This window comes from Micromys minutus (assembly GCF_963924665.1).
Source record: "Micromys minutus genome assembly, chromosome: 32".
NCBI classification, from domain to species: Eukaryota; Metazoa; Chordata; class Mammalia; order Rodentia; family Muridae; genus Micromys; species Micromys minutus.
In genome coordinates this window covers 15,994,470-16,020,671 of record NC_137967.1, presented here as the reverse complement: position 1 = coordinate 16,020,671, position 26,202 = coordinate 15,994,470, and the positions used below count along the sequence as shown (strand labels likewise).

Here is a 26,202-nt window from a genome sequence, read left to right as displayed (position 1 = left end):
CTGTTACAGAATTTCAATAAACAAACAAACGAACAAACAAACAAACAAATAAATCTGGGGATACAGTTGAGTGGTAGAGAACTTGTCCAGTATACACAAAAGAACCTGAGTTCGATTCCTAGTATTGAAAAAAAAAAAAGGTCAGAGGTCACGATCAATGATCAATGAAAAGGTCCGGAGTTCAAGAACTGGCTGAGGTGTGTGGACTCAGGGAATGCTAAGGAACAAAGAGCAGGCAGACACCAGCCTCACTGAGCACGTGGTGTCTTAGAGACACTCTCTGAAGGTTTATTCACCAACATGAGACAAGCAGTTAGTTTTCAAGGGGCGGCCCCTGCCCAGAGTCACACATTCACGAAGGTGTGAAGATGTCCAAGGAGACCTCAGGGGCCAAGGGACCTGGGCAGGGAGCCATTGTTAGGAAGAAGCTGGAGGCAGAGAAGGTGGGGCCAGGGGTGAAGGAAGGTGGGGGCGGGGGCTGAGGGTCATGGAGGGGAGAAAAGGCCAGAAGGATAAGTGAAGAGGGGTCAGGCAGAAGGTGAGGAGGGGTCCGTGGAATAAGGATGGGTCGGGGTGAAAAGGGGTCAGACTGTTGCTAAGCCCCCCCCCCCCCACACACACGGTCAGAAGCCAGGAAGCATCATAGAAATGCCAAGGGCTCAGAGGTGACAAACATCAGGGACCTCCAAAGGATCGATCTTGTCAGAAGTCACTCCCGGAGCTGCACAGACACGGAGGAGTCGGTCACCCTTGTCCTCCGCAGTCCCCCGGGCTCCATGCGGTTCTTAACCTTGTGCTGGAAGTGGACAAAGCGCACTCCGGAGCCGTACTGGCGGAAGACGTGGGACACCTGCGGCAGCCCAGAGTTAGGAAGAAAGTCTCACCAGGGTCCCACAGCCGGCTGGCATCCCTTCCTCCCTTTGCCCAAGGTCTTGGGAAAGGACACATGTGTAGTCTGGACCTGGAGGCGCATCTCACCTGAACCCAGCGGCCAGGGGGTCCTCTCCCATTGGTCCGAGGGGCCACGTGGTGCTGAGCGATGACCGTGCGGCGGTCAGCGGCGAGCAGCCAGACGTGTAGCTCATAAACACACTGGTCTAGGCGGCTGTCCTCGAACCTGGAGGAGACTCAGGCTTTACCATGCAGCCACAACTCTCCAGATCTAGCCTCCCAGCCCTGGGCTGGCAGAGACCAAGACAAACCCATTGCTCTGTTCTCTGAGGACTGCTGTCCAGGGGGAGGAGTAGACATGTCACCCAGAGTGACTGCTACTTAGGTAGCTGGAGGGGAACAGGCAGAGGTTGAGGTGAGATGGGGTACAGGCAGAGGGTAAGAGCGTATTGGTAGAGATTAGGGGTAGGGTGGGGAAGGCAGAGGCTCAGGCTTCAGGGGATAAAGGGATAGCCTGGGCCAGAGGGAACCCACCCAGCTGACACCTGAAAGATTCAAATGTTGGGGCCAGAGGAGAGCAGGACAGGGAGAGACTACAGAGTCAAGGGGTGTTAATCGGGGGCTCAGGCCCTCGGGAACAAGGAAGCCTGAGCTCTGGGGAGCCTTGGATAGCAAGATCGGGCAGTCAGGCAGGGCAGGGCACACCAGTCCATGACGGTGATGTCAGGCTGTTCGTCATCCAGAAGCTCCTCCCACAGCTTCTTGGCCAGCAGGTTCACACACTGCTCCTTCACGGTCCAGCTGCAGACAGAGGGAGGACATGGGTCTGGCAATCCCACAATTCTGAAGTCTCCCAGGGAGCAGGAAGCATGGTGACAGGGCTCTAAGTACAGCAGGAGACCTTCCCCCTCAGCTCCTACCCTCCTGCACTTGAGGACCTGACAGTCTTGGTTCCCAGGAGACCCTGGAGAAAAATATACACAAATCCCCTCTGGTCCAGGAGAGAGCTGACACGAGGTAATGACTGCATCCTCAAAAGGAAAAAAAAAGGAAAGGAGGAGAGCACTTATCCAGAATCCCCCAGTGAGGGGCTGGGGGCGTGGCTCAGTGGTAGAGTCCCTGCCTAGAATCCCCCAGTGAGGGGCTGGGGGCGTGGCTCAGTGGTAGAGCCCCTGCCTGGAATCCCCAGTGAGGGGCTGGGGGCGTGGCTCAGTGGTAGAGCCCCTGCCTAGAATCCACCAATGAAGAGCTGGGGGCGTGGCTCAGTGGTAGAGCCCCTGCCTAGAATCCTCCAGTGAGGGGCTGGGGGCGTGGCTCAGTGGTAGAGCCCTGCCTAGAATCCCCCAGTGAGGGGCTGGGGGCGTGGCTCAGTGGTAGAGCCCCTGCCTAGAATCCCCCAGTGAGGGGCTGGGGGCGTGGCTCAGTCCAAACAAACAATAGCAAGACACCCTAGAGATCCATCTACCCTAGAGATCCATCTAGTTTAAGGGATACTTTAATCAGTTTATTTAAAAAACAAAAACAAATTCACAAAAGATGGGATTTGACTCTGAGCCCCTGAATTCCACCCTCTCATCCACCGTTCAGGAGCTGGACTGGAGCCGTGACCCCTTTCCCAGGGAAAGACGGTGAGATCAAGATTTATCAAACACCTACTGTGTGCTGGCCAGAGGTCTTGGGCACCTATATTGCATGTTTCATAGGCATTCGGTTATGACTAACCCTGTCACCAGAGTAAGAAAGAGAGGCCCCTCTATGGGCACCTCAGCAAAGAAAGCTAAAGGAGGACAGGGGAATAATTCCTCCTTCCCCCACCCCCACCCCCTGGCCCTGTGGCAACTCACCTGAGGGGTCCCTGGAGGTTCTCAGTTGTAATGTACCACCCACGGAAATTACCTAGCCAGTGAGGAGGAAAGAGGGGTTGGAGGGACGTTCCTTGAGGGGCACCATCCTCCCGGCAGAGCCCCCCAGTGCTTACCCAGCTCCTTCAGGGGTTTCCGGGTGGGACCCGTAGGGGGCGCCGGCTGGTAGATATTAATGCCTGAATCACACAAGGGAATAGCGCCTCAGGCGGGTGCCCACCTCCTCACGTCTTCCTACCCTTGGGGCTAGACTGGAAGGGCAGGAACCGAGCCGGGCTAGACCAGCCTAGCAGGGACTAAGGATGCTGGTGGGCGGTTATAGTGAGTCTCTGGAGTTCTGAAAGAAAACTGGAGAAAGGGGCCGAGGAGAAACAGAGACACAGAGAGAGAGACACACAGTAGAACAGAGATAGGGAGACACAGAAGTGCAACGGCAGACGGGGCAGAGATGCTTGCCGAGAGAAATAGACAGGAGCTACAGAGGAAGACGAAGAGACCGAGGGTTTGAGCAGCGCGCCCAGGGTCTCCAGGCTGGTCCCCACCTTCTGGGTTGGGTGAGCTGAGCAGGTTGCGGTAGAGTGGTCGCTCCAGGAACAGCAGTTTCCAGCTGATGCTCGGGGGCAGCTCCAGCTTCCCGCTCAGGGGTCCCCATTCTTCTACCAGCAGCTGCCTGGCTTCCACCTCGGTCGGCGCATTGGGCTGCGGGAGCTCGGGGGTCTCCGGGGACGTGGGAGATCTTGGGGACGGCGGTGGTGGCGGGGACTGAGGATGCGGTGGCAGCTCCTCGGAGTTCTGGGACCCCTCGTCTTCCATCCTGCCACTGGGCGCGTCTCTGTCCGGTGTCTTCTCCATCCCTAAGGTTTGGGCGACTGGATCGTAGCTCCTGGGATCCAGGTTAACTGGGGGCGGAGGGGCGGGGCAAGCTATCAGGCATTTAAGAGAGGGCGTGTTAGGGGAAGGATCTGAACCCCGGGGGCCCTCCTCCCTCTGACCAGAAGCCGAGGAGCTCGCAAGGTCCTCCTCCTGACCTAGAGTTCCAGCCCCGCCCCCAGCCCTCCTCCCTCAGACTCAGTGGTCCAGGCACCAGCCTCCTCCCTCAGAAGGGGTCCAGTCCCGCCCCCTCAACTTCTCATCCTTCTGCCCCAGTTTCCCTAGGGCCAGTTGAGGACTTCGCCTGACCCCTGGGGCTAATGTCAAGCTCTCTAATGATATGTATCCTCCTTAAGGCTGGACTGGCAAAACTGAGGCCAGTTAAAGCCAATCTACCCCTTTTCCCCTCCTCACACCATGTGTGGGGGGTACAGCCTCAGGCTCTCTCCTGGGACACCCTTGAGACACTCGGATTTTACCTATCTATCTATCTATCTATCTATCTATCTATCTATCTATCTATCTATCTATTTTTGGTCTTGGAGAGCGAAGTGGGTAAATCAGAGTGAGGCTAGAAACATAGATGAGGGTGTAAGAGGTGGGAACCCAGGGAGGTTCTGGAGACAGTAGCCACTGGATTTTTTTCTGTTTTGTTTTTTGGATTTTTTCCCCCTGGGTAACTGTGTCCCTCCCTGCTTCCCCCAGAGAGAGGATGGTGCGCAGCCCAGACAGTACTTTGAGGCACGAGGAACCTGTAGGGCCAGATACCCAAGGGCACTTCCTGCCTGTGGCCCCATTCCCCAGCCTGGTCTGGTTCTCCCTGAACAGAGACCATCAGCCGTGGGGGGCTTTGGTGCCTCTGCATAGTACCTCTCTTTAAACTCATTTCACTAAGGAAGACGCGGGCAGAGCAGAAAGATGGGTCGTTTATAAGCAGATAGGCGGGGCCTGAATTCTCCAATCCCCTTCTCTCGACAACAGCCCTGGGCCAGCTTCTACTGGCTTCTTTTGTTGATGATGATGTTGTTGTTTGGGGGCTTTTATGTTTTGTTTCCAGACAAAGCCTTAGCCCAGGCTGGTTTTTTTTAACTTGTTTTGTAGCCCAGGCTAACTTTGCTGCCTCTATCTGCCAAATGATTGTGCACAACCTTGTGCCACCACGCCCTGTGGCCACCATTCAATCCCCATACCTGTCCCCACACTCCCAGGCCAGTCCTTCACACTCCTACACTGCCTGTCCTGCAGAAAAAAAAGATGGCCTCAGACAAACACCGGGAAGTGAAGCTCATAGCCTAGCCCATTAGTGGGGTAGGCTATCCCATCTCCGTGGATCCACTACCCCAGAAAGTCCACCCTATTGTTACACCTGTCTTCTCAATGGAGATACAGAGACACAGAGAGGTCTAGTGAACTCACTTGAGGTTGCACGGCAGGGGCAAAGCAAGTTGGAGAGAAACACAGTGAGTCGCAGGTTAGCTCAACAGCGATCGGATGTAAATAGAAGAAGCTCAGTCATGGGCTCAGGGTGACGTGGACAGTTAAATCCAGTCCAAACTCCTACGAGCCCTGTGCCAAAGTGGCAGCCAATGATTAATAATATCTCTACGCACAGCTCAGAGAACTGAGGCAGGAAACAGGGGTACTGACCCTGTACACGGAAGAGCTGGAAGTCACTAGGGCCCTAGGAGGGCTGAGGTGACAAATATACTTTCCAGGTGTCACCCTGCCACACCTCAGCAGGTTCCCAGAAAACACCCGGAGAGACCGTGGCACACCCAAGACCGCATACACTCCCGGGGCCACAGCAGCACATGCCCCTCTCGGGCCTGTCATGGTGGCTGGGAGGAGGGCAGGTTGATGAGTGGGGCTAGAATCCAGGGCAGGGCGTGGCCACAGCCTGCAGGGACCTGAAGGAGGAACCTCACCCCACCCCCAAACAAGAGAGGTTTTCTTTCTAAAATGTATTTATTCTTTCCTAATTCATACATGTGTATACAGATATGATTATAAAATGTACATCGATCATATTTTCCTCCAATATCCTTACCCATCTCCCCTCCCTCTGACTAAAACTAATACGTCCCTGCGCCTCTTTGATGTGTTTTATTTGTTTTCTTTTGCTCAAGAATGTTTTTGTGTAGGTCAGGCTGTCCTCAAATTCCAGATGACAATGTTGGCCCAGTCCATTAGTACTGAGCCACGCCCCCAGCCCCTCACTGGGGGATTATAGGCAGGGGCTCTACCACTGAGCCACGCCCCCAGCGCCTCACTGTGGGATTATAGGCAGGGGCTCTACCACTGAGCCACGCCCCCAGCCCTGTCTTAGGCTTTTTCTTCTTGCCTGCCCCTCCATCCTCAGTGGTTCACAAATGCTGGGGCACTTCTGATTCACTGGGGAGTCCTTGTTCCCTCACAGAAGTCTAGGATGGGCCCTAGAACCTCAGAAGCTCGTGTGCTTTATTCTGAAGAATCCGGGTGTACAGCTTATGCCCTGGAAGAGCAAGGCGATTCCAGCACTACGTTGCCAGCTTCTGCTCTTGCCGCCAGAAGACCAGGAGTGTCCCCAGTGTGGCATTTAGCCAAGAGCAATTAAAGCACAAGTTTACTCAGGGTGGGTCTCGCTGGTCACGGCAGCCCCACACTGGAAGTCCATGTGCACACACCTAGATTAACGCCCAGAGATGAAACGTATAAGAGAGGTCTGGAATGTTCACAAAGGCTCGTGTGTTAAGAGCATGGTCTCCATCTTTGTATTCTTAGGTGATTAAACCTTTTAGAGATAAGGACTAATAGGACATTCTGTGGTCCCCAGGGGGGTACCTCCTTGCAGAAGACAGCAGGACTCCTCTCCATTTAGCTCCTTCATTTGCTGGCCACCGTCAGTTAGTGTCTGACCTCACTGAGTCCCCACAGTGACCAGAAGCAACAAGGTCATGGAGGAGGCAAGACCTTGAAGGCATGAGACAAATTAACCTTTCCTTTTTTTTTTTTTTTTTTTTTTTTAAGGTAATACTTAAAACAGGATTAGTGCAGAATTCTAGCAGAATTTCTTTTTTTAATTTATTATTTTATTGGTTATTTTGTTGATTTACATTTCAGCCTTTCTTCTAGCGCTTGCTAAGACTTGTTGTGTAGACAAGGCTGATGTAGAACTCACAGTGATCTAAGCTCTTCTCCATTTTCTCTTCTAATAGTTTCAGTGTACCTGGTTTTATGTGGAGGTCTTTGATCCACTTAGACTTGAGCTTTGTAGAGGAGATAAGAAAGGATCGATTTGCATTTTTCTGCATGCTGACTGCCAGTTGGACCAGCACCATTTATTGAAGAGGCTGTCCTTTTTCCATTGAATGTTTTTAGCTCCTTTGTCGAAGAGCAAGTGACCATAGGTGTGGGGGTTCATTTCTGGATCTTCAATTCTGTTCCATTGATCTACCTGCCAGTCTCTGTACTAACACCATGCGGTTTTTATCATGACTGATCTGTAACACAGCTTGAGGTTAGGGTTGGTGATTCCCATGGAAGTTCTTTTATTACTGAGAATAGTTTTCACTAGCCTGTTTTTTTTTTTTTTTTTTTTTTTTTTTTTTTTTTTTTTTTTTTTTTTTTGTTATTTCAAATGAATTTGCAAATTGCTCTTTCTAACTCTATGAAGAATTGAGTTGGAATTTTGATGGGGATTGCATTGAATCTGTAGATTGCTTTCGGCAAGATGGTCATTTTTACTATGTTGATCCTTCCAATCCATGAGCATGGGAGATCTTTCCATCTTCTGAGATCTCCTTCAATTTCCTTCTTCAGAATCTTGAAGTTCTTGTCATACAGATCTTTCTTTCACTTGTTTGGTTAGGGTCACACCAAGGTATTTTACATTGTTTGTGACTATTGTGAAGGGTGTTGTTTCCCTAATTTCTTTCTCAGCCTGTTTATCCTTTGAGTAGAGGAAGGCTACTGATTTGTTTGAGTTAATTTTAATTTTATTTTTTAAAAGATTTATTGATTATATAAGTATACTATAACTGTCTTCAGACATACTAGAAGAGGGCATCAGATCTCATTAAAGATGGTTGTGAGCCACCATGTTGTTGGTGGGATTTGAACTCAGGACCTCTGGAAGAGCTGTTGGTGCTCTTAACCACTGAGCCATCTCTCCAGTCCCCTTGAGTTAATTTTATATCCAGCCACTTTGATGAAGTTGTTTATCAGCTGTAGGAGTTCTCTGGTGGAATTTTTGGGGTCACTTAAGTATACTGTCATATCATCAGCAAATAGTGATATTTTGACTTCTTCCTTTCTAGTTTTTATCCCTTTGATTTCCTTTTGCTGTCTAATTGCTCTGGCCAGGACTTTCAGTACTATGTTGAATAGGTAAGGGAAGAGTGGGCAGCCTTGTCTAGTCCCTGATTTTAGTGGGATTGCTTCAAGTTTCTCACCATTTAGTTTAGAACACATAGGCACAGGGGAAATTTTTCTAAACAGAACACCAATGGCTTGTGCTCTAAGATCAAGAATCAACAAATGAGAACTCATGAAATTGCAAAGCTTTTCTCATGAAATTGTAAGGCTAAGGACACTGTCAAGAGGACAAAATGGCAACCAACAGATTGGGAAGGATCTTTATTAATCCTACATCTGATAGAGGGCTAATATCCAATATATACAAAGAACTCAATAAGTTAAACTTCAAAAAAAATCAAATAATCCTATTAAGAAATAGGGTACAGAGCTGAACAAAGAATTCTCAACTGAAGAATACCAAATGGCTGAGAAGCACCTAAAGAAATGCTCAACATCCCTAGTCATCAGGGAAATGCAAATCAAAACAACCCTGAGATTCCACCTCACACCAGTCAGAATGGCTAGGATCAAAAAACTCAGGTGACAGAGGCTGTGGGAAAGAGGAACGCCTCCACTGTTGGTGGGAATGCAAGCTGGTACAACCACTCTAAAAATTAGTTTGGTGGTTTCTCAGAAAATTGGACATAGTACTACCTGAACCCAGCTATTCAACTCCTAGGCATATACCCCAAAGATGCTCCAACATATAACAAGGACACATGCTCCACCATGTTCATAGCAGCCTTATTTATAATAGCCAGAAGCTGGAAAGAACCCAGATGTCCTTCAACAGAGGAATGGATACAAAAATTGTGGTACATTTACACAATGGAGTACTACTCAGCTATTAGAAACAATGACTTTATAAAATTTCTAGGCAAATGGATGGACCTAGGGAATATCATCTGAGTGAGGTAACCCAGTCACAAAAGAACACATGGTATGCACTCACTGGTAATTGGACACTAGCCCCCAAAAGCTCTGAATACTCAAGAAACAATTCACAGATCTTATGAAGTTCAAAAAGAAGGAAGGAAAGAATGTGGAAGCCTCAGTCCTTCTCAGAAGAGAAAACAAAACACTCACGGGAAAAAAATACAGGGACAAATAGAGGAGCAGGGATTGAAGAAAAGATCATTCAGGGACTGCCTTACCAGGGGATCCACCCTATATGCAGCCACCAAACCCAAGCACTATTTGCTAATGCCAAGAGGTGCCTAGTGGTAGAAACCAGATATGGATGCCTCCTCAGAAGCTCTGCCAGACTCATACTGATACAGTTGAAGATGCTTGCAGCTAACCATTGGACTGAACACGGGGGCACCCAATGAAAGAGCTAGAGAAAGGACTGAAGGAGCTGAAAGGGTTTGCAGCCCCATGGGAAGAACAACTTTATCAACTAACCAAACCTTCTCAGGGACTAAAACACCAATCACTGAATACACATGGAGAGACCCATGGCTCCAGTTGCATATGTAGCAGAAGACAGCATTGTCTGGCATCAATGGGAGAAGAGGCCTTTGGTCCAGTGAAGGCTTGTTTTCCCAGTGTAGGAGAATGCCAAGGCACTGAGGTGGAGGGGGTGGTTGGGAGAGGGAGCACCTTCGAGTTGAGGGGGAGGAGGGAGGGGAGTGGGGGAAAAGAAGATAAGATTTGAAATGTAAATACAGAGAATATCCAATAAAATTAACTTTAAAAAGAACTTACAGTGATCTGCCTTTTTATTATTCTATAAGTTTTTGTTTGCCTGCATATATATTTGTGAAGCACCTTGTGTGCCTGGTGCCCCCAGAGGCCAGAAGAAGAAATCAGATTCCCAGGAATTAGAGCCACATATGGCTGTGAACCATCCTGTGGGTGCTGGGAACTGAATCCCAGTCCTCTGGGGAAGCAACATCCGCTCTTAATTGCTGATCTATCACTTCAGCCCCATCTTCTTTTTCAAATAGAGGTCTCTGGTACTTTGTTATAACAACAGAGAGTTAACCAGCGCACTGTGGTACATTTATACACTGGGATTCTACTCACCAAGTGAAAGAAATGAGCTCTCTGCAGACATGACAATGGGGATGTTTGGCTGAGTCTAAAAAGCTCTACTCAGGGGCTGGAGAGATGGCTCAGTGGTTAGAGCACTGACTGCTCTCCCAGAGGTCCTGAGTTCAAATCCCAGCAACCACATGGTGGCTCACAACCATCTGTAATGAGATCTGATGCCCTCTTCTGGTGTGTCTGAAGACAGCTACAGTGTACTGTTATAACTAAAATAAATAAATCTTTAAAAAAATCTCTACTCAGAATAATAAAGGACAGTCAAAACAGTGCTACCTACAGTATGATTTCATTTATATAGAATCCTGGTATGGCAAGATTAAGCCAGCATCAAAGAAATCATGTTGGTGGTCCTTAGACACTAAAGAAATTGCAGCCAGAAAAAAAGTTTTTTTTTTCTTTCTTTTATACAAGTTCTTACTTTATAGACCAGACTGGCCTCGAACTCACAAAGATCCTCCTGCTTCTGCCTCCCAAGTGCTAGCATGAAAGGCGTGAGCCACCACACCTGGCCTGCAACCATACCTTAACTATGGTTGTTACATGGACATATGCATTTGTCAAAATGCATCTAGGTGTCTGCTACAGGAGAGAATTTATCTTGTGTTAATTATGTCCTGATAGGGAACAAAGCGGTCCAGTCACCTACACCCCACCTAAGGGGATTTCTACAAATTCAGCAATAAGAAACTAAGCGGAGCAGTGAACCGCACGGGCCACTGTCCACATGGTGAGATAAGATTAGACGCATGTGTCCGAGTTCTCCCCTAAGTGGCCTGTGTTAGCTTAGGATGAACAGAACTGGACCGCACTGCAGGTCAGTTTGTAGGGTGCTGGCTCAGCATGCACAGAACTCTGGGATTGATTCTCAGCACCGAGGAAAATGGAACACAGTGGATTCCCCTCCAGAAGGTGGAAGTTAGAGTTTAAAGTAGAGAGTTCATAAACAATCTTAAGATACAGGAGACCCCAAAGAAAAAAGGAAGATAAAAAGGAAAGAAAGAAGGAAGGAAAGAAAGAGAGAGAGAAAGAAGGAGAGAGAGAGAGAGAGAGAGAGAGAGAGGGAGAGAGGGAGGGAGGGAGGGAGGGAGGGAGGGAGGGAGGGAGGGAGAGAGAGAGAGAGAGAGAGAGAGAGAGAGAGAGAGAGAAAGAGAGACAACAGACAACAGCAGGGGGAGGGGGGAAATACTAAAATACTATAACAAATACCTGGAAACTAGTCAAGTTAGCAACAGGAAAGGTTGTTTTGGATCACAGTTTTGGAGGCACCAGAAGTCATCATCAGCTTTGCTATTCGGTGACACGATCTGAGGAGTATGCGGTGATGGAAGACCTTCACCCACAGCTGGGAAGTAAAGGAGAAATAAGATCAGTCCAGGAACCAGGAGTCCTGCTAGCTAAACATAACCCTATAAAGATTCTACAGCCTCCTAGTACAGCTGCTCTGGGGTCCTCAGACCCTCACTGGGGGATTCTAAGCAGGTACTATATCCCTGAGCTGTTCCCCCACCCCCTCACTGGATTCTAGGCAGGAGCTCTACCACTGAGCCACCTCACTGTGGGGTGCTAGGTGTGTGTTCTGCCACTATACTCCAACCCCTTTTTTACTTTATTCTGAGACAAAGTCTGACTGGGTAGCTCAGGCTGGACTCCCAGTTCACCAACAAAACCAGCTGAACTTCTCTTGCTATGGTCTGGGACTCCTCTCATAGTGGACACTGTATTATTCCAAGAGGCTCTGAGCTCTGTTCCTATCCTCACAAGAACAAAAACCTGAGAACCACTGTGCAGGAGCGGAAGGCTGTCTGGACTCAGCAGTCCCTGCTCTTATCCTGCTGGTGTTGGCTTAGCTCCCCCCTTACTTCTGACGATGCTGTCATGTTTTGGTTAGCTCACAGACCTTCCCACTCCACGGCCTTTGCACATTCTCCTCCTGCAAGGCTTTACTGATGCTCTGGAGGCTGTCTTCAGCCTGTGACTTCCTCAGCTGTACACACTCTTCCTGAATCCTTCCCATGAGCTTGGTGCTTCCAGACCCAGGCCCAGCTGCATACTGCTGAGCCCTCCGAGCCCAGGCAGGTCGTACCCACGCTGTTCTTTTACGCTGTCACACCTCATCCTGGCTTCTTGCCCTCTCTGTGATCAATGACTACGTCTGAACCTGTGGCTCTCTAGCTCACCGTCCGGCTCACCCTGCTAGAATGTTGCCTTGTCAGGGCAGGGCCTTCAGAAACTCAAAATGAGCCACAGTCATGCCTGCTGGGCAGGAAGTACATGAAGGCCAGACGCTGCTCTGCTGAGGAACCCTGTCCAGACATCCTGAGTGCATTATCTTTACTCTCCTGCAAAATCACTATGTGTCCCACGAGTCTCGGTCCTATGCCTGCTGGTGGGTGGCACTCAGGGGTGGGATGGGGGCATAGGTCAGAGGTGCAGGAGTGGGAAGTCACGGCCAGGTTGATAGGGAAGAGAAGCAGAGAGGGTTGAATGTTGTTTGATGGGGTGAAAGGGTGCAATCCAGCTCTGCTGTTCAGGGAGCAATATATGTACTCATCCAGCCCTGTACTGGAAAATTCTAGGCAGGGGCTCTACCATTAGCCACGCCCCCAGCCCCTCACTGGGGGATTCTAGGCAGGGACTTTACCACTGAGCCACGCCCCCAGCCCCTCACTGGGGGATTCTAGGCAGGGGCTCTACCACTGAGCCACGCCCCCAGCTCCTCACTGGGGGATTCTAGGCAGAGGCTCTATCACTGAGCCACGCCCCCAGCCCCTCACTGGGGAATTCTAGGTTCTACCACTGAACTACATCCGCTGCCTTACATTGTGTGTGTCGCATGTGTGTGCTTGTACATGTGCTTGTTCCTGTGTGCAAGTGCAGACATAGGAATACTACAGTGCTCGAGGTCCTAGGCAAACCCCAAGGGCAATGTTTACCTTCCACTATGCTTGGGATGTTATAGACCCCAGACCAGCAGGTCCACAAGCTTTCAGAAATTCTCCTGTCTACCCCTCCTATCTTACTGACGGAGCCCTGGATTTACAGACACAAGCTACAACTCCTTGGCCTTACTTGGGTTCTGGGGACTTGAACTCAGATCTTCCTGCTTGCGTGGAGAGTATGTTTACCAGTCAAGCCATTTACTTAGTCCATGACATTTATTATTTCTAAGCGGAGGACTTGGTTCATGGTTTTAGAGCTTTTAACCCATGGTCTCTAGTGTCACTCATCCATCATGAGGTAGCAGGAAGCAGCCGATTTATTGTTTTCTGAATAGGCAGTGTGCAATGGCACCCCGTTTTGAATTTGCATTTCTTGCCTAATGAGTCAGAGCCTTGTGCTTGACCTCATGACCTTTGGGCTCTTCCTTCTCAAACCTTTGTCTATGTCCCTGATAAAATTGCTCTCTTTTTCTTTCTAGGTTATCTGATTAGTGCGGATGTTTGCAAATATTTTCCCCATTCTGAAACTTGACTATTCTAAATTATTCAATTACTTAATTCATTTTGAGCCAGGGTCTCCCTATGTAGCACAGGCTGGCTGGAACTCTCTCTCCTCCTGCCTCAGACTCCTGTGTGCCACCATGTCTGGTGTAAGTGGAACATCTTGGTTTTTATATTATCCTCTACTTTTGTCTGTTTTATTTGTTCCGTTATGTTCTTTATGTGGTTTTATTTCAGATGTCTTTCTTGGATCGCAGTCATGGGCTACTTCCTTCTGTCGGCTCTTGGTCACATTGCTGTGACCAAGCACCTGAGGAAGGGGGTTTATGGGAATGAAACGATTAATATTAACTGTCATTCTGACAGGGTCTAAAGTCACCAAGGAGACAGGCATCTGTCCCTCACAGACATCTGTGCAGAAATTTCTAGATCACGCTAACTGAGATGGAACGATCCAACCTGAACATGCGTGGTAGCCATGATCCCATGAGCTGGATCCCAGACTGAATACAAATGAAAGTGATTGAGGCTGGTGGTCCGGCTCGACAGTTAAAGGCACTAATATGACACAGGCTAACAGTTTCCTAACACACTCAAGGGACCATGTGTGAGCTGCCATGTTGGCGCTGGAAGTTGAATGGGTCCTGGGCAAAGGCAGCTTAGCCACCGAGTACTCTTAGCCACCGAGCCCTCCTCCAGCATCAGAGTGCTACATTTCACTTTGTTAATTTTTGTTTCACTTTGTGGTGCTGAGAATTACATGAATGGTAGGCAAACACTGCGTCACACACTAGGTTAGATTAAATATCCACACGCGTGTGCTTGAGATCCCTGTTCTGGACAGCACAAAATCAGGCCGCCTTTAAAAAACGCTAATAAGGTATTCACTTGTTTTTTTGCCTGTTGTCAGGGGACAATTTACAGAAATTGGTTCTTCCCCCATGTGGGCTCCGGTCTGATCAACTCAGACCATTTGAGTTTGACAATAACTTAACTTCTTGCCAGCCAGTAGGCTTCCCTCTGGTTTGTAGATTCCCTGAGCACTGTTATACAGCCATCTCATTTCCCCTCATTACCTTGCAGAGGCCACCCTTCTTGTACAGGGACCCTCTGTACACGTTATCTGTCTCTGAACTCTGATGTGCCATTAAGCCTCAGTTTCTAGGGCCAAACACAGCAAATGCAATGAGCCACCGGAGAGGAGCTGCTCAAGCCCGTGACATAGCAGGGACTACATTTTCCAGCCTGCCTTGCCCCTGGGCGTGGCCGAACACTGAGTCAATGAAGAGATGGTGCAACTCCTGGCTCAAATCCTTAAAGGAGCCAGTCCTTTTTGCCCAGGATGGAGGGTAAGGAGGCTGGAGTCCATGCTACTTGAAGTAAGAATCCCAGTTTCGTGTTTAGCACAGAAAGGTCGCCTTGTTTCTGGGGTTTCCATAATGGAGCAGACATCAGAATCCCCGTTGACATACAGATTGATGGGCCAACAGGTTCTGATTCAGCCTGGGTGGAACCCAGGAAATCTCATTTGCAAGTTCTCAGGGTGGACCAAGGAGAAATACTTTAGTGACCCACTGGTCTGACCAGTTTCCACCATTTGTTTGGGTTCTTGGCTACACCCCTCTGGCAGACAGAATAAACATCTCTGTTGACCACTTATCAACCACCTGCCCACCCAGCAGGGTTTATTCATTGCTTGGAGAGAGTGGTGTCTGGTCAGCTGCATTTTAGGCTGTGCTGCCACTGCTGGTGGCACATGTGACCCTCCCAAGTGCTTGATTCTGTGCAGTCTAGAGGTCCCAAGAAAGCACACCGCAGAAACCTTAACAGGGTACCAAGAAGCCCGTGTCTGGGAAGACGCTCTTCAAGTTCAGAATGGGCAGCTGGGAGAATTCTGCTCTGGCCACAGCAGAGGTGTGGCCTTCTGTCCAGGGTTTGGTAATACCACAGACCCCTCGATTCCGTCTAGCCACTCTTCTGACAGTCTCCCCCACCCCCACCCATCTGGGTAACTGGCCTTTTGGCCACTCTAGGCATCCAGAAGACTGGCATCCATGTAGTAAATCCGGATTGAGGGTAGTCAGGGGGTTGGGTGTTCCTGACAGGAAGTGGCTGATCCTTGGGGACACTTCTACACAGGCGACAAGGGCAGAAGGCGGTGCTGGGAGGGGGGTGGGCCTCTTGCAGCAACTCCCATTGTGAAACGAGAGCCACCCCTTCCAAATGCAGGGCCAGTGAACACAGCCGGCAGCTTAGAGGGCACGAGGTAAGGCAGGTGACTGCTGGGGCACGTCTTCATCTGTGGCATGGCACCTCCCAGAGATGTTCAGTGGGGGCACAAGTTCAGGCTCTCAGCTACTGGGCTCTGAAATGTTCTTAATACTTCTCTGGTCCACCGGCCCCCTGAGCGCTCTTCAATGTTTGCTGTGTCTCACTGGTTTTATTGAGTCCCACTTAGAGAATCCGGACTGTAGACCACACTGGCCTTCAACTCACAGATCGACCTGAAGGCACACACCGCCACCTTGAGCTTAGTTTTCTGCTTCATGGTGTCATACAGCCCTGGCTGCCTCTGACTCTTTGGTAACTGACCCCCCTCTGCCTCAGGACGAGTTCTAGATGACAAGCATACTACCCACCGGGTCTGGTTTTATATGGTGCTGGAGACTGGATTCAGGGCAAGTACTCTACCAACTGAGCCACATCCCTTCCCAGATCCATCTCCCCTGGATCAGCAGCCAGGCCTAACACTTAATTATCTTTGGACGCATGCTGATTTCCTGTTTCCTTCTGTCACTTTGGGCCTGCTTCTTTACAGAGAGGAATCCACTTCAGCCAAGCCCCCATTCCTAACAGCAGTAGCTGCTTCTCACACTGCTGTGCCTACACCTGTAAAGTCAAAGTCACCACTTAGCCTGGCTCCACCCGACCCTCAGGAGGCCACAGTGTGGCAGTAGATATGGGGTGACCTGCTTGGCTCTGAGCCAAAGTCCCGTGCTCAACCGGCCCTTACTCCCAGACTAGCTGCCTCTGGGGAATTTTAGAGGCTTCGACGGGCGAGCTTAGGCAAAGGTGGAGTGCTCGCTGCTGTAGTTCCTTCCTTCCTGTTGTTGGGCTTGAGGCCTCTCTCCTTGGCTAAGTGTCCGGAGCAGGCAGCTCCAGGTTGCTCAGCCTTGGCTGACCTTACAAAGCTCATCTGTCCATTAGCTGACTTATCAAATGGCCCATTTACTAGTTCCTATGCCCAACAGGATCGACGTCAAAGTTAACATCTCCAGACTGGGCCATGTGTGGTGACTGTGGTAGTCTTAACAGCATTCAGGAGACACAGGCAGGGGAGTGTAGCCAAGTTTGAAGTCAACCTGGGCTACATAGTGAATTTGGGCCAGCCTAAACTATGTAGTGAAACCCTGTCTCAAAGAAATAAAAATAAAAGGAGGAAAAAAATAATCCCAGGCCACTGGGATATGGGAACTTCAGTACTTGAACTCTGGACAACAGATTGCTCCTGGAGTTGGGGCTCACTTGCCCCATGTAGAGAGTAGGATGGAGTAACTCTCCCATGATGCTTGGGTTCCCAGGCCTAGTCCCCAAACTTCCCTTCCTACACTGCTGAACAGCAGCCTCCACATACAGAGCGCACACATCAAAAACCAAGAAAATACTTTAATTGTAAAACTAATGAGGGATTAGTGGCAGGGTGGGGGACAAGAGCCTGATTCTTCAAAGTGGCTCTGCCCCTGGGCCAGCCACCCTATAGGCCAGGAATCGTGTGTTCCCAGGCTGAGACAAAGACATAGCTAGTGTTATAAAATGACAATATAAATAGACTTCTAGAAAACGGAGGCTGTCTGGGTGCAGTAGTCATTTGCTGCAGAGGTTGGGGAAGGGGAGGCCCCATGTTTCTCCTGTGGAAAGAGGGTATGGGGCTCTGGGAAAAGGCCACGCTTCAAACATTCATGATTGACCCTTCAATGGCTCAGGGTCAGGGGCTGGGCACCAGGCAGGCTGAGGACAGAGGAGCTGGGCTTTCACACACACACACACACACACTCTCTCTCTCTCTCTCTCTCTCTCTCTCTCTCACACACACACACTCTCTCTCTCTCTCTTTCTCTCTCTCTCTCTCTCTCTCTCACACACACACACACACACACACACTCGCTCTCTCTCTCTCTCACACACACACACACACACACACCACACACATACACTCACACACCTTTCTCATAGTGTTGTCTCTGCTCCAGTGGCCCCTGATGCAGATTTCCAGCAGTGGGGCAGCCGTCTTCTCTCCTGTAGGCAGGGCCCAGGGGAGGGGTCTGTCCTGGATCCTGGGAATTTCACTTGCTCCCACATGTCCTGGTGTGGCTTTACAAGTCATGGAATCAAAACCAGAGTTCAGTAGTAGGGTCCCACGAAGGCCCCAGCACAGTGACGGTGGTGCCCTAGAGTGTCTGATGGGCTGTGGAGCCAGCTGGCCCTCTACTGGCCTCTGCTGGGCAGGGTGGCCCAGGGCTCTTTGGTTCAGGAATAGACTCAGGCTCATCTGGTTCGGTGCTGGCGCATAAGGGGCACGATGCTAGCCGGTGGCCCCGCCTTGGTGAGGAACGGGTGCTTCAGCAGCTCGGCAGCAGTGGCCCTCTGGGCTGGGTCACGCACCAGCAGGCGATCCAAGAAGCCTTTCAGAGCTGGTGATGCCTGTGAAGGAGCAGAGGTCGAGAGGACAGTGTTACTTGCTGAGGGTCCACTTTCCTATAATGTCCCGCGGGCTGACAGCATCTTAGGTCAGAGACATCTCAGGAGTTACCACTGGGCTGTGGAAGGCATGCCAAAATCTCCTAAGGCTCCTTTCCTCCCCACTCTTCTGGTTTGGCAGGAAGCTGAAGGCAGCCCTACAGTCAGGCCAGCTCTGTGGTAGCCAAGGGCTCAGGGGAGCCCCGGGAGTCAGCAATGGCACAGCCCAGCTCTGCTCACCTTGTGCAGGTTCTTCAGTCGGGGTGGGAGGTTGTCCCGAATCATCTTCATGGCTTTGAGGGGTGGTTCGTTGAAGTAGGGGGGCTCCCCATCCACCATCTCGATCACCATCACCCCCAGTGACCAGATATCCACCTGTGATGGGAAAGGACCACAGGGCTGAGTGCAGAGAGCAGCCAATCCTCTGCCAGCTCCAGGAGCGGCCTCTGGCGGCCTCCACCTTTTGTCCCTAGTCCTGAGCCCACAGCCTGTGGACAGTGGAAGTCTGCTTACCCCGAATTCTCAGGTCTACGCAACAACAGCTGCCAAGAACTGCTAAATGAGGCCAAGCCCCGTTCCTGTCACTTACAAGCCATCCTTACTAAGCGTCTCAAGCTAGCCTCACTCCTGTGGGACCCTGCTCCAGTTGGCCTGTGCCCTGTGGGGATGGAGTTTGCTGTCTCAAAAAAAAAAAAAAAAAAAAAAAAAAAAATCTCAGGGCTAGGTAGGCTAGCCTCAAGGTAGCATCAAGAAGCAGGCCTAGGCTACTACAGCTGAAGGGGGCTGCCACCGTTTCCCTAGCAACACCTGCTCCCTTGTCAGCCTGGGTTTTCTAACAGATCATGGAAGCTCAGGCCACCTTCCTGCAGGCTGCTTGGGATCGGCTTACCTCTGGCCCATAGGGAAGGCGGGAGATGAGTTCTGGGGCCATCCAGTACGGGGTGCCCACCAGTGACTTCCTCCGAGGCACCTCCTTGCTCACCTGGGCACAAAACCCGAAGTCGGACAGTTTCACCTGAGGCAGACAGGGGCTGCAGGTCAGAGGAGCCCACCTACACGACCACCTCAGACACATGGGCTCCACTGAGCAGCAGGGGTGAGGGCAGTTCTGCTCCCTACTGGCAGGGCCTCAGGTATCTGCAGGTTCTTAGGGGATGCGGCTCAAGCCTGCAGACAGCAAAGGCTCAGCAGAGACCAAGACAAACGCAGGGCCTAGGGGAAGTGAACTCTCTTCACTGGTTCAAGAGGAGCAGAGCCCGGCCTGTGTTCGTGAGGGAGAATGAACCTGCCATAACTAGTGTGCAGGACTCACTCACTTCGGGACCCTCTAGATGATGTCTGTGGCTCTTCTGGCCTCCAGAAGTCATGTCCTCCTAGACTATGGATACTTGCTGACTCAACCATGGCCCCAGAGTCAGAGTCAAGATCTCAGTCTAAAAAGGGGGAAGCCAGCACAGCCAGCTTCACACCACAGGCTACAGACTGCTGGAGGTTTGGTCAATCCTGTGCTGCAACCCGGCTTGCTAAGCGAGGGAGATGTCCAGGATGGCACAAAGACCACAAGGGAAGCTGACACTTGGGTCCACAGCAAGCCTGGGCCCTTCTGAGTCCTGATGGAGGAAGGGGAAGAGCCGGTGGAGCATGCTTGGAATCTCAGCTCTCAGGAGTCTAAGACAGGATTCAGAGGCCAGCCTGGGCAGTGTAGCGAGTACCATGTAGCCCAGAGCTGCGGCTGTTGCCCAAGCCCTTCTGGTCAGGTGTCTGCGACAATAGCACATTCCTGGACCCTTACTCTGGGTCGCTCTGTAAGGGACAGATCAGCCAGCTGCTCCTCCAGTCACCAAAGGCTCAACCGTCACAGCAGGAACAGCAGAGACAGGAACCCAGAGCGGGTGTGACCCTCAGCTAGAGAAGGATGAGTGACTGGGGCTGGCTGAGGCCTTTCCAGAGAGCGGTGCAGGCCCTCAGCACAAGCGTTCTCCCATTTCCTGGCCACCAAGAAGGGAGCTGCTCGGCTGCATTCTACTTGAGTGCTACACGATAGGCCACAACTTCTGCCCCGAGGAGAGCAGTGCCCCTTCCCCTCAAGCCTCACACAGCCGGCCTCCCGCCCACTCACCCGGCCATCATGGGTCAGCAAAATGGAGTCACTCTTGATGTCACGATGGATGACACCCTGAGCATGGAGCACAGACAGCGCCTGAAGCACGGCCAGGCACACGGCGGCAATCTGTTCCTCGTTCATCCTGTGTGGGCAGGAGCAACTGGGACTCAGGGCCCTGTCCCACGAGTGGGAGTGGGGAGCTAAGAGGCCCCTACCCTGCTTTAGGACACGAGGTCACAAAAACTTGCCTTAATAGAGACTGGGGGAGCCAAGGTGCTATGGCCCCATCTTGGCCTCACTGCCTCTCCGCCATCTGGAGGGGACGTCTCTATCACTGAGGCTAAAGGGTCCCAGCTCCACCCCTGGGAGCACTTGAGCCGGCAGGCTGCCCTGTAGTACCTGGTGTGGGTGACAATGTCCGTGAGGGCGCCTCCCTCCAGGAACTCCATGACTACCCAGAGCTCGTCGCCCACCAGGTAGCTGTTGTACATCTCCACCACGTTCTCATGCCGGTAGTCCCTCATGATCACCACCTGGGCAGGGGCAGAGTCAGCACTGGCACCGTGGGCGCTGCCTCCACCTTTAGCCCGGCACCGGCCAGCCGCCCTCCACCTTCCCGCAGGGTGGACTCTGGCAAACTAGCTCACTCCAGCTGTCCCCTTCTCCAGAGCCTGAGGCAACCACTTCATTCTAGGGTTACACTCTGGACTCCTGCACCGTGCTGGTTCTCTAATCCTGACCAGCCCTGGCCAGTCTTAGTAGTCTGACTGTCAGGGGCATCTGGAGAAGTAAGGAGGACCGGAGGACAAGCAGGTATGATGGAAAAGCTGTGTGTGTGTGTGTGTGTGTGTGTGTGTGTAGTGCACCTTAATGGAGCACTCCAGACAGGACTGGCTGACAAGGTGGCGGGGACACTGCTTACAGGAGCAGTGGAGCAGGCTGAGCATGAGGAGGAATTCTTGGTGTAGCTGGAGCCCTGGGCTGTGGGCTGTGGACAGGCAGGCAGCCTGGACAGCCTGAGCTGGACCTCAGGGGACTCCTGGAGCAGGGGCAGGAGGTGCCTGTCATACCGCACACTTCAGAACTGCCTTTGTGACGGATGCCAAGGCTGACACCCAGAGCCAGAAACTGGGCTGAACCAAGTGCCTGGTTCTGAGGTAGACGGACTAGGATACGATGAACAAGGAGCTGGACTCTGACTCAAGGACATGGGAGACACTAGGAGGCTGTCAAGGCTACAAAGCCAAGGACCCCTCTCTTGGATGTTATATATGGAGTGTCCAGCGGAGGCCTGAGAGAAAAGATGGAGCAGGAGCCCAAGGGTGAGAAACGTTTCACATTAGTGGGCCTGGAGGAAGAGGACACTGGGCTGTGGTCTGGGGTGAGCTATGACAGGAACCCTGAGAGGAGAGGTCTGCAGGGAGAACACAGGCCCTGAACTAGTTGGAACTAAGTCATGGGTACTTGGTATTACTGGGGACAGCTGTGAGGAGAGGAGGGCACAGCACTGGGCTTCCCGACCAGCACCCACCTCATTGAAGAGCAGTTCACGTCTCTGCTGCTTGCGCAAGTCCATCTTCTTGACGGCCACCAGTTTGCCCGAGCTGCGCACGGTGGCTATGCACACAATGCCCGTGGAGCCCTCGCCGATCTTGATGAAGTTGTCTAGATAGGAACGAGGGTCCCCGGGGTCCACCACCAGCTGCAGGGCAGCCCGGAACTGCTCATGGGATACTCGCTGAGGCTCCCGCTGCGGTGAGCGAGGCCCAGGGGGCCCAGGAGCAGGGGGTACAGCAGGGGCAGCAAGGGCACGTGCTGGGGGGGCCAACTGGGGCTCAGAGGCATGGGGACCCAGCACTCCTGGGCTGGGAGCACCACGAGCTCGGGTGGGAGGCCGGGAGGAGGAAGACTGAGGAGCGGCCAGGCCTGTGGCTGATGGCCCATTAGGAGCCATGGTGTGTGGCTCCCCCTGCAACAGAAGAAAGAGGCGCTGTGAGGAGACTGCGTCAGCTCTCCCCATCCAGAAGACGGGTGGTCAGGATGAGAAATGAGCTAGGGATGGGATGGGAGGAAGGGGAAGGGAAGCAATGGAGAGATACTGAGGTGCTAGAGTGGGAGATGGGTTACCTGGGCACCCCGGGGTGGGTGGTCTGTGTCAGCCCGTGGGTATGTGTTAAAGGGCCTGCCAGCTGCTAGTTTTGTCCCACTGGTCAGACTGCCAGGCTGAGGAGTGCTGACATCAGGCCCAGAGAGGGGGCGCTTATCACGGGAGGCTTCTTGGGGTGCTCCTGGGCCCTCCCTTGAAGACTTGGGCCTCTTCTCTGGCCCCACCCGCCGTCTGTCACCACTGCCACTGCCTGCCTCACTGTGGCCTGTGGCCCGGCCTCTGCCTCCAGCTTTGTCAGGGGCCATTCTGGCCGGGGCTGCCCGCTCCTCCAGCATTCCATTCTCCTGGTGGGCGCGAACAGGCGGAGGACTCTCTCTGCGCAGGGAGTTGGAGCGCGTCACCGACATGTTCTCAAACTCGTCAAGCAGCAGTGTGAGAGCTCCATCCTTGGCACCTTTGCTGCCCCGCACGATGGTCTGGGGTTCAGGCAATGGCAGGGTAGGACCAGGAAGGAGGGGACACGGGCCGTGCATCCGACACAGAATGACAATACAACACAAAAACAAGACAGAGACGGGTGATGTGATGGCTTGGTGATGATGGGTGGGCAGACGGGACCCTGGGGTGTCTCAGGAACTGCTGTCATGCCACCACCCGTCCCTGGGCTCTCTGCCTGGCAGCAAGCTCTGCCCTGTGGACTAGGGCGAGGGAGGAGAACCCAGCCTGTAATCAGCCCCCAGAGCTGCAAATTACAGGCCGCTTGGCTCAGCACTTCCTCCCCTGCAGGCTGCCAGCATCATTAACCCCCAAACCACGCAGCTCTGATCCCCTAGAGCAGAGGATGTGGTGCAGAATAGAAAGCCCACAGCCTAAAGCCTAGGCCTAGGAGGCTTGGGAGCTGTGAGGCAAACGTCAGCTGGAATATATCCCGAACCACCAGCCCTCACATCTCTCAGCCCTACATTACCTGCCCCGCTGGGCGTGGTCTTCTCAGCTCCTCTACACTCTGAGCACCGCACACAGCAGGCTGCTCCTCCAACACTGTCCATCAGCTCTTTGCCCAGCCTGCAGCCTACACCTTCCAAATGTCTCCATGACTGTCCCACTCCCCTCCCAGAGGTCTCTGACCAAAACGTACTTCTCTAAGGACTGGCTAACACCTAGTTTAAATGCCAGCTCACAGGTCTCTGGCTTTTTCCTTTTTTCTTCTAGAACAGTGCATCTCAACCTTCCTAATGCTATGACCCTTTAATACAGTACCTCATGCTGTGGTGACCCCAACCATAAAATTATTCCATTGCTACTTCATAACTGTGATTTTGCTACTGTTATGAATCTTAATGTAACTATCTGATATGTGGCTCCCAAAGGGGCCGTAACCCACAGGTTGAGAACCAGTGTTCTAGCCCTTGGTGCAGCTCACATGACTGTGTGCCCAGTTTGCTGCTTTATTCGTGAATTCCCAAGGACTGCACACTTGTTCTACTATTTACAGTCGACTTAGGTCTTGGGTCCGAGGTCAGAGTCCACACCAAGAAGGTACTTTGCAAAAGGGAGGGAGGAGGAAAAAGACAAGGAAAGGTGGGGAGCTGCCCCCACCACTGCCCTCAGGTGGCAGGCAAAGCCAGAAGCTGGACAGCCTCTGCGTCTGAGGATATACCGAGCTCACTTCTGGGAACCACCTGCAGTCCACAAGGCTCCTAATGGCATGCTGTAGTCCCAGCCCTTGTGGGCCCTGGCTGTCTGCCTGGAAGCCTGGCCTTGTCCAGGGAGCCAAGGTAGAAAGGTGGATGTTAGGTTTCAAACCCAGGACAAAGGGCTGAGGTGCCTATTTAACATATCAAAGCAGACCAGGCCTCTAGGTTCTCCCAGCATCCTTCAGTCCCCTACCAGTTACAGGGTCTTTCTGGCTGCTGCCCCCTACCCTAGACTTCTCCAGCTAGGGGCTGGCCTGCCCTCCCCAATACCTTTCCCTATATAATCCAGCCATTTTGGTTGCACTAACCCTCCTGCCTCTTGGTCTCCTGGCTCTTCCTCCACCCACTCTTCACATGGCCTGGCTCAGGATCATGTTCACTCTCCCAGATGTGTCTGTCTCTGCCTGTGCTCTCCCTCACATCCACAATAAACCTCCATCACACCTAGGACAAGCATCTTCTCCTTTTCTATTTCCTCTTTTCATTCAGTGGATATCTGCCAGGCTTTGGTGTTAGAACCTATGGTCAAGAACCTTGGATGTGTGGGCAGTACCAGCCAAGGTCCCTGCATGTGAATTAGGACAAGTGCCCTTCCTTGCAGGACTCTGGAAAGGTGTGAGAATAGAAAGAGGTACAGAGCAGGGGTGACATTTTGGGGACACACAACCTGTGAGAAATGACTGCAAAGCTCATCGGGTCATGGGAATGTTCAGAGTGGGCTGTCTGGGGACTGTAGTGTGGTCTACTTCACAACCAGCTGCTACTGGCTTCCAGCTGGCCTGGGTCATGAAAAGCCCATACAGATTCAGATGATAAGAGGGGCTTTCTAAGCAATGGACAGAAGTCAAGGCTGTCACATGACCCTACGGGGTCACAGAAATAACCAGGAAGACTCTAGCCTGGACCCAAGCACTGTAGCTGTAGGCACCCTGATGACTCCTGCCTTTTCCCCACCAGACCCTGGCTGGTCTCTGGGAGAGGGTGAGTCGGGTGCAGTGCCAGGCGCCCAGCCTTCTCACCACAGCCACACCCAACTCACCCAGTGGGGACAGGTCTGGCTATATCCTCTGGGTCCCACCACTCAGCATGAGACCAGCAGGGGCACTCTTGTCACTGCATGGCTGTAGTCCCTGCCTAGGCAGTGAGACCATAATTCTCACATTGTAAACTGAGGCAGGGGAAGTGTGAGGATCTTGGATCTAGACCTCAGGTCTCATTCCAACTCTGACAATCTGCTCAGGGTTAAACAGTGAGTTCTGCCTCCTCCCCTCTGCCTCAGCTGCTCCCCAGCTGGACTGCAGCTTAGGTGTCCCCTAACCAAGCCCTGAGGTCCTCACGAAGCACCGGGAGACCAACGTTGAGTATGTGGTACTGGGGCAGGAGTGGAGGTCAGAGGCCAGCATGGGCTGTGGGGTAGAAGCGGGTGCTGTGACTACCTTGGGGGCTCCAGGCTGGATGGAAGTGATGCAGGCAGGGTCTATCAGGGGCTTGGGTCTACGCGCTGACTCCTCAATCAGGCTCTGCCACTGGCGGGGCAGCCCTGTGAACTTCTGCTCATGCTGATCGAAGCCTGTGTGGACACGGTGCTCGAAGTTGGATGGAGCTGAGATCTCCACCCGCTTCTTCTTCTTTCCAAACATGGTTCCAGGGCCTTAGCACAGAGTGTGTGAACGGTGGGGTGGCTTGGGCTTACAGGCACCTGCAGGAAGGAAGCACGGAGGGAGGTGGGATCAGTGGCGGGTGATCTGTCACTCAAACCTGCCCCAGTTCTCTGCTTCTGCCCTGGTTGACTCAGCAGCTCTCCCACGTACCAGCAGGGGGCAGCAGCCTCTTCCTGGGCCCTCTGAGCAGCTACTTTTGTGGGTTCCTCTTGAGCAACTAGAGGGTCAGGCCCAGCTGTCTCCTATTCAGAGCCACAGCTCCTTGTGGTCCAGAGACCTCGAACAGCCCCTCACCTTCACACCAGCTTCCGCACCTCAGGGCCTTTGCACCAGCAGTGCCCCTTGCCTATTATCCCAAGAGTTCCCTTCCCCCACCTCCAGTTCTTCCCTGGGTCACTAGCGAATGCTTTCCTAACCACACAGCCTGCTGGCCACCACATTACCTT

The 26,202-nt window shown here is 52.2% G+C and overlaps 2 protein-coding genes across 2 annotated transcripts in view; both read right to left on the bottom strand.

Moving 5' to 3' along the window:
- Positions 1–709: 709 nt before the first annotated feature.
- NCCRP1 (NCCRP1, F-box associated domain containing) lies at positions 710–3,605 on the bottom strand (the record flags this gene model as incomplete). Its single annotated transcript, XM_080908930.1, has 6 exons — positions 710–850; positions 979–1,117; positions 1,597–1,692; positions 2,736–2,787; positions 2,870–2,932; positions 3,296–3,605. The coding sequence occupies 6 exons, from the start codon at positions 3,603–3,605 to the stop codon at positions 710–712; spliced, it is 801 nt and encodes a 266-aa protein (XP_080765056.1).
- Positions 3,606–17,100: 13,495 nt separating this feature from the next.
- The window catches only part of PAK4 (p21 (RAC1) activated kinase 4), a 36,331-nt gene continuing 27,229 nt past the window's right edge, over positions 17,101–26,202 (bottom strand). The window contains exons 3-10 of the mRNA XM_080908266.1: positions 25,532–25,794; positions 22,419–22,874; positions 21,823–22,260; positions 20,691–20,824; positions 20,307–20,433; positions 19,077–19,202; positions 18,428–18,562; positions 17,101–18,151 (exon numbers count right to left, since the gene is read on the bottom strand). Of these exons, the coding sequence (XP_080764392.1) occupies positions 17,996–18,151; positions 18,428–18,562; positions 19,077–19,202; positions 20,307–20,433; positions 20,691–20,824; positions 21,823–22,260; positions 22,419–22,874; positions 25,532–25,735 (1,776 nt within the window). The 5' untranslated portion in view covers positions 25,736–25,794 and the 3' untranslated portion in view covers positions 17,101–17,995. The remainder of the gene's footprint in view (positions 18,152–18,427; positions 18,563–19,076; positions 19,203–20,306; positions 20,434–20,690; positions 20,825–21,822; positions 22,261–22,418; positions 22,875–25,531; positions 25,795–26,202) is intronic.